Source organism: Arachis duranensis, chromosome 4 (genome assembly GCF_000817695.3).
Source record: "Arachis duranensis cultivar V14167 chromosome 4, aradu.V14167.gnm2.J7QH, whole genome shotgun sequence".
Taxonomy (NCBI): domain Eukaryota; kingdom Viridiplantae; phylum Streptophyta; class Magnoliopsida; order Fabales; family Fabaceae; genus Arachis; species Arachis duranensis.
This window is the reverse complement of record NC_029775.3, coordinates 75,781,606-75,789,525: the sequence shown is the minus strand read 5'-3', so window position 1 is coordinate 75,789,525 and position 7,920 is coordinate 75,781,606. Positions and strand designations below refer to the sequence as shown.

The following is a 7,920-nucleotide window of genomic DNA, read 5'->3' as shown; positions in this document are numbered from 1 at the left end:
GTTTAACGCCGGGCAGTCTTAAGCTGATTTGAAACGCCGGTTTGGGCCATCAAATCTCGGGCAAAGTATAGACTATTATATATTGCTGGAAAGCCCAGGATGTCTACTTTCCAACGTAATTGAGAGCGCGCCAATTGGGCTTCTTTAGCTCCAGAAAATCCACTACGAGTGCAGGGAGGTCAGAATCCAACAGCATCTGCAGTCCTTTTTAGCCTCTGAATCAAATTTTTGCTCAGGTCCCTCAATTTCAGCCAGAAAATACCTGAAATCATAGAAAAACACACAAACTCATAGTAAAGTCCAGAAAAGTGAATTTTAAATAAAAACTAATAAAAATATAATAAAAACTAACTAAAACATACTAAAAACAATGTCAAAAAGCGTATAAATTATCCGCTCATCAGTAAGCGCATCAAAATTGTCGTCAAGTAATAACCCACAGTAGAGTGAGATCGTATCCACAGAGATTGGAAGATTTGAGGAATTTTAATCAATGGGTAAATTAGTCAAGCTATGTAATATAGAGTGTGATTGTAGAATTGTAAATAAGCAAGAATGTAAATGACTCAAAAGCAATGTTCTGAAAACCGGACCGGACCGGCCGGTTCGACCGGTTCAACCGTGAACCGGAGACATAAACGGTTTGGTTTGATGCCTAAAACCGGAAATTATAAAACCGGATATAAACCATTAAACCGGACAAAAACCAGCCGGTCAAACCGGAACCGGAACCGCCCGGTTTGAATAAAACGGCGCCGTTTCGCGCTTAAGGGGAGAAACAAAACGCCCTTCACCATCTCCTTCCTTATTCCTTCGAGCAGAAGTGCAGAACACGCTTGGCCTCAACCAGGGAAAAATCCTAGCCGCCACCACCGCCGCAGGGAGGAGCCGTGTTTGCCGCCGTCCATCGCAGTCAGGGGCTTGTCTCCTCGAGTCTTCGTGCGTCACAGTCAAGGGAGTTCTCCAAGTCTTCGATCTGTTCGCAGTAACCAGTCGCAGGTGCACTGCTTCTTCCTTGAGCTCGGCCGCCGTCGTGTTGTCGCCGTTGTTTGTCGCTGTTGTTTGTCGCCATCTGTAGCAGTCAGGGGTTTGTCACCAAGGAGTCTCTCTTCGTCTGTTGGCATTATCCAAGTCAAACCCCCTGTTCGCTGTCTTTTTCCTCGCTCGGCGCCCATCCTCCATCGGATTCGTCCTGCTTGCCGTCGTCTTGTCGCCGTCGCCCTCTCGAAGGTCAGTGGCTTTGGTGTGCCTTTGTTCTTCGTTTTTCGTTTTATTATGTGACTCTCTGTTCTGAAATCAACAAATCATTCAATGATGATAGGGTTTTGTGTTTTTGTTGAAATCATTGATTTTCTCTGGCTTTGGCTTTCTGCTGTGGCTTCTGGCTTCTAGTGTGTTGTTGTGTGTTTTGTGGCTCCACTGTGCTACTGCTGCTGCATTGTGTTTTTGTTGAAATCATAAACAATTAATAGCAAAATTTCCAATATACAATAAAAACCATAAACGATTTTCTATTATGTTTTTGTTGCTATAACTTGAATTTGTTGCTGAATTTGTTGCTTCCCAGTCACATAATCAGAACAGAATGCTCATTCAGTGCTTGGTTGATTGGCTTTGCTTTCTGATTGTATTTGATGATAAATTTTAAATTGATAGCTTTTAAATTTTAAATTTGCACTGCCTATGTTACTGATTCACTGTTCCTTCAATGCTTTTTATTGTTGTTAATGATTGTGATGAGCTTTGTTAAAATTGGGTTGAAAACTGTTGAATCTTTCTCCATTTTTCATTGTTCTTAGCTTCTGTGAATAATAACATGCTTGTCGATCCTCCTATTTTTATTGTGATTACTGATTTACTGATTTGAGGTTAGTGGAAAGTTGAGTCTGTGTTACTCTGTTTTCAAGGATTTCAGGTTGAACTTCCGAGGTTGGTGGAAATGGAAGCTCTAACATTTTTGTCAAGCTGAATATGCAATCTTCTGCACCAAATTGTGGGAGACATTAATGGGCAAGTGGGGCTGCACCAATTAGATTCAATACATCTAATGTGATCAAGTGGAAGGAAGCAAAACTGCAAAACAAAACCAGGGGTTGCAAAATACAAAAATAAATTGAAGGTAGCTGGTATACATTTAGTTTGATCAATGCTGATTTACTGATTTACTGATTACTGATTTACTGATTTGAGGTTAGTGAAAAGTTGAGTCTGTGTTACTCTTTTAGGGATTTGAGGTTGAATTTGTGATTTGTGATTTCTTGGGTCTTTTGTAATGCTGCTGATTTGAGTTTGAAATTTGTGATTATTGATTGTGGCTTGTTAAGCTGCTGTTGTTAACTTGTTATGCACTTATACTGCTGTTTTGTTATGAAATTATGGCACTGAGTGTTTTGAATTTTGAATTTGTGATTTGTGATTTATGATTTTGTTATGCTGCTGTTTTGAATTAATTTAGGGGTGATTATTTGTTATGCTACTGTTTTGAATTAATTTAGGAGTGATTAATGATTATTTCTAGTTGTATTGTTGCTGTTTGCACCATTGCTCTTTTCACTATTTAACTTTGTATTTTGATAAGATCATATGGATTTGGTTGATATTTCATATAATGTTTTAAATTTGGAAGATATTTAAGATTTATATTAGACTATAATTATATTTTATAATGTTTATATATAATTTATTTATTATTTTATTCTGAAACGGTTTTTCCGGTTGAACCACCGGTTGAACCGGTTGGACCAATGAACCAGTGAACCAGTAACTAGAGCGGTTTGATGACCGGTCCGGTTTTCCGAACCTTGCTCAAAAGTAAAGAAAAGAAGTAAGGTGCAGAAAAGGAAATGGCAAGAATGTAAAGTGCAAAAACATAAATGATTAATTGTAAATGGGAATGGGGATTGACATAATGTAAAGAAAGCTATAAAGAATGTGGAAGATAAGAATAGGCAAAATTCATTTAGATCAAGAGATATTGTTCTCTTTGGATTAAATCCAGCTCATCTCATCTTCAATCATGCAACTCATTGACCTTTTAGCAATCATGATTGATTGAGCCCCAATCCCTTGGTGACTCATTCTCTCAAATCTTAATCATCAGCTAATTTCTTGGTCTTATTGCTCATGAAGAGAGATATGCTTGGTCCCTGATTATACCACACATCCTCATAGATCCAAGTAGTGGGTGGATTATATGTCACCATATCCAATCACCAAAACCCAGATTCTACTCAAGTGTGAGAAGGGATTTCAAGCATGGTTTCATGTTTCCTTTTTCAAGGTTCCCATAAAACCCATTTTGCATTCAACCTCTTTCCCAAGATGATTGAACACTAACATTAAAACGAAATTCCTTCTAGCAAATCAAAGAGAAGATGAAGAGAAGAAGAAATTTACTATCATTAATCCATCAAGTACAACAGAGCTCCCTCTCTCAATAAGAGGGAATTTAGCTACTCATAGCTTAAAAGAAAAGTACAAGAGATGGAAGAGATGATGTGAAAAGCAAATATCACTATACTTCAACAAAACTACCACTCAACAACCCCTTCTCAGTACTTTCGTTGGAGGCAAGTGTCAGGGGTTATTTATACTACTCCCAGCACTAGAATTAAGAAAATACAAAAGAGAAAAGAAAATTACAACTAGAGGGAGAGAAAAACTCCAAAAACGTGACTCTCCAGGCGTGGCGTGTGACTGGTGCTTGAGTGGCGTACCATGCCTAGCCACTGGTTTTGGCTTGGCATGCCACACCCAGCTCCCCAAGTGGCACGCTCCATGTGCTAAACTTCCTGGCGTGCCACGCCTTCGAGCCCAAGTGGCACACCCAAGGTCTTTCTAAACCATGGTTAGTGATGAGTTCATATTTTTCGATAATTTTAGTTTGACTTGAATGGATTCTAGCATATAAACTCACGCTTAAGCACCTAAATAGCATACTTTTGTGTTTGATCCCTAATTTGATCCTAAATGTGAAAACATGCGTTTTAATGCTTAGATTAGTGATTTTTAATTCCATTTTTATGTCATTCGATGTCGTGATATGGTTTGTGAGTGATTTCATGCCTTGGAGGTAAGAAGGGATGGCCAAAAATGGAAGAAAGCATGTACAAGGGAGAAAACATGGAAAAAACACACACAGCGAAGTGTGCATGCGTACAATCCTGTGTGCGTACGCACAAGCGAGAATTTCCATGTGTGCGTGCGCACAAGCACCTGTGCGTACGCACAGGTCAATTTTTAGCCGAGTGTGCGCACAGGCCCCTGCACGTGATTGCATTAATGAAACATGTGCTGCGCGAGTTTGAAGGCCTCTTGGCCCATTTTGGAAGGCTTGAAGGCTGAAATTGGATGCTATATGAAGGGGAATTCAACACATTTGAAGGCATGAGGACTTAGATTTTATTTTGTTATAGTTTTTCATAGTATTAAAAGTAGGAGTAGTGTAGAATAGAGAGCTCTCCTAGGGTTTATGTAGTTTGCATTTTCATTTCAATTGTAGCATTTTATAGCAAGCTTTGATCTTCCATTTTGCTTCCTTAATTGTAAGTATTCTCAATTTTCTTTTTTAATTAAAGCACTTCTATTTCCTTGGTTCAAGTTACTTTGTTCATATTTGCAATTTCGTGTTTCTTGAAGTTTTGATCAATGAATTTTATGTTTCATGCTTCCTTTATGTTTGATTGCTTGTTTACTTTTGGTTTAGTTGATAGTTGGTTATAGTTTTAGCATTTTCCTTGCAATTTCCCATGTTTTACTTTTATGCACACAAGGTGTTTGTGAAAATGCCAACCTTAGATTTTGAGTAGATTTCACACCTTGGCTTGTGGTTTGAGTTCCTAGGATACTAGAGTCATAATGTCCGACATTTAGTGGTAATTCTTAGGTAGTTAGTTGATTTCCATTGACGCTAGCCTTTTACCAACTAGTTTGGTAAGTTGGTTAGGACTTATGGATTAAGGTCAATTATGCTTGCTTGACTTACTCCTTGATGGTTGGGGTTGGCTAGGCGAGATTGACTCATCATAATTACCATAGTTGTGGTTATGGGAATGATAGGATTCCTTGGACCCTCAATTCCCAAGTCAAGGCTTCTGTTATGCATTTTCACTAGTTTTTATCTTGTTTCCTCTTTCTTACATTAATTTCCAATTTTGATTATCTCTTTGTTCTTTTATTGCTTAAGTTCTTTTAATCTTTCATTTCTTGCTTGAAACCCCCCTTTTGCCTTAACAACCAAGGAACTAACACTTCAATTGCATCCTAGGGAAGAATGACCCGAGGTTTAACTACTCTCGGTTTAATTAGAAATTGTAAACTTTGATCAGACATTACTTGTTGGTTGAGAGCTATACTTGCAACAAGGTTATCTCTCCTTTACCGAGAAGGAATTCTTAACTGACGGTTTTGCTCGCGTCAGTTAGCCTGGCGTGCCACGCCTTCAAGCCCAAGTGGCACGCCCAGGACTTTTCCTTCTTCTTCTTTTCTCTGGAAAGTTAAACTAGCATGGCACGCCCAGAGTCTGGCGTGCCACACCCATTATGTGTGCTTGGTTCCTTCGTTGGCGTGCCACGCCCAGAACTCAAGTGGTACGCCCATGGCCTCCTAGTCTTGGCGTGCCACGCCTTGAAGCTCAAGTGGCACACCTGAGGCTCAAGTGGCACGCCCAAGTAGGAATTGGTAGCTGCCGTGCCACGCCTTCGATACCAAGTGGCACGCCCATATGTTTAGCCCATTACCTCCTTCTCTGGAAAGTTGTACTGGCGTGCCACACCTGGGTCTTCAAGTGGCACGCCAAAGTGTTGGATCAGAGTTGGCGTGCCACGCCTTCGACATCAAGTGGCGAGCCCAAGTGTTTGGGCCTTCAATCTCTCTTCTAGAAACTTGAACTGGCATGCCACGCCTTGATGCTCAAGTGGGACGCCCACCTTAAGGTGGTTTTTTTAGCTTGGCGTGCCATGCTTGGGTCTTCAAGTGGCACGCCCAAGTGATGGTTTAGAGCTGGCGTGCTAGGACTTCGATACCAAGTGGCACGCCCAAGTGGTTGTGATGGACTTGGCGTGCCACGCCCCTTTTGTGGCCTTCAACAATGCTCTCTGGAAAACGATACTGGCGTGCCATGCCCAGCTCCTAGCGTGCCACGCCCACATACTTTCATGGCATTTGTTCAAAGTGGCACGCCAGTTTCACACGCCCAGCTTTGTTTTGTTATTTTCTCCCCTTTTTGCTGCTCTTTTTATTTGAAATTCAACACAAACCCATTTCAAAGCAATGTACCATAATATCTATCATTTGATTCATGAAATTGAATTAAAACAATGGATGCGTGTTCTTTTTATGGTCCTTTTAGATAGTAAAAATGGTAAAAGATGCAAGTCATCAGTGCGCGTGGCCCACGCGCACGCGTGACCACTGCTTGCTGCAAAACTGAATTTTGGCTGTTTTAAACCAGATTTCACTTTCAAATCTCCATCTTCCTTCCTTTTAGACTTAGGGTATAATACTAAGTCCAGTAGCTAAATTGAAGCTAGGATAATAAGATAACTTGGAGATAAAGTAAGAGATAAAATGATAAGTTATGTGAAGGAGATGAGAAAGTTAAATGAAGTTTGATGCCATGACTTGATAAATGATTATATATTGATTATGAAAATGAAATGGCTTCTGAATGATGATATCTGAGATACGAGTTTCCCTGGATAAGAATCGTGGCTTGCCACCACGTTCCAAGTTGAATCTCGATACTTTGTTGACTCTACGTCGAAGGGTGACCGGGCACGTATGAATTCCCAGGTATGGATAGCCCCCATTGAGTGATTACTTGATGTTTGAATGTGAAATCTATGCATAGGCTCTTGGGGATGCGCGAGGAGGACACTCTAAGGTTTTCGAACTTGTCGGGTTGGCTGGATAACCGACAGATGAGCCTCATCAGCCATAGGACAGGCATGCATCATATGCATTTGTTTGTTTTGATTGCTATGCATTTCCTGGGTTTGCCTAATTGAATATATACCTTCTGCTACCTGTTATACTTGCTACTTGCACTATCTGCTCATTATTTGTGCGTGAACTTATTTGGTTGCTTGTCTCTGCTGAATTATGGATGACGGAGGGATGGGGGAAATGGTGAAATAGTTTGGTGTTATGTTAGGTTTGAAATTGAGTGAGTTTAGGCAGATTTAGATTACCTACCCCTATTTATGGCTTCTATTTAGTAATTAAGTTTGATAACTGAATGACGGAGTTCTAGGATTACCTTTGGCATTCCCAGAACCTTATTTATTATACGCCTGGCACATTTACCAAGCTGAGAACCTCCAATTATCATTCCATACTGTATTATTGTTTTCAGATGCAGGTCGAGAGGCTCCTCGCTAGGCGTCTGGATCTTTGAAGCGAAGTAGTTCCTGGGTGTATTTTAGATTTTTGTTTATATTTATGTATATATGTGTTTAGCTTACTTGTGGACGAAATTGTGATCAATAATTTTCACAACTCAATTAATCCCCGGTGATGAACCCAAAAACTTGGTGTTCAATACCATGGCATAAACATAACTTCGCACAACTAACCAGCAAGTGTACTGGGTCGTCCAAGTAATAAACCTTACGCGAGTAAGGGTCGATCCCACAGAGATTGTTGGTATGAAGCAAGCTATGGTCACCTTGTAAATCTTAGTCAGGAAACTCAAATGGTTATGAATGATGAATAAAACATAAAGATAAAGATAGAGATACTTATGCAATTCATTGGTGGGAATTTCAGATAAGCGTATGAAGATGCTTGGTCCCTTCCATCTCTCTGCTTTCCTACTGTCTTCATCCAATCCTTCTTACTCCTTTCCATGGCAAGCTGTATGCAAGGATTTCACCGTTGTCAGTGGTTACCTCCCATCCTCTCAGTGGAAATGTTCAACGC

At 40.2% G+C, this 7,920-nt stretch overlaps 1 protein-coding gene across 1 annotated transcript; it reads left to right on the top strand.

The window, feature by feature from the left end:
• The first annotated feature begins 561 nt into the window (after positions 1-561).
• Positions 562-2,660, top strand: LOC110280055 (uncharacterized). Its single transcript, XM_052260569.1, has 3 exons — positions 562-641; positions 822-1,230; positions 1,916-2,660. The coding sequence occupies exons 1-3, from the start codon at positions 562-564 to the stop codon at positions 1,967-1,969; spliced, it is 543 nt and encodes a 180-aa protein (XP_052116529.1). The 3' UTR covers positions 1,970-2,660.
• The last annotated feature ends 5,260 nt before the right edge of the window (positions 2,661-7,920 follow it).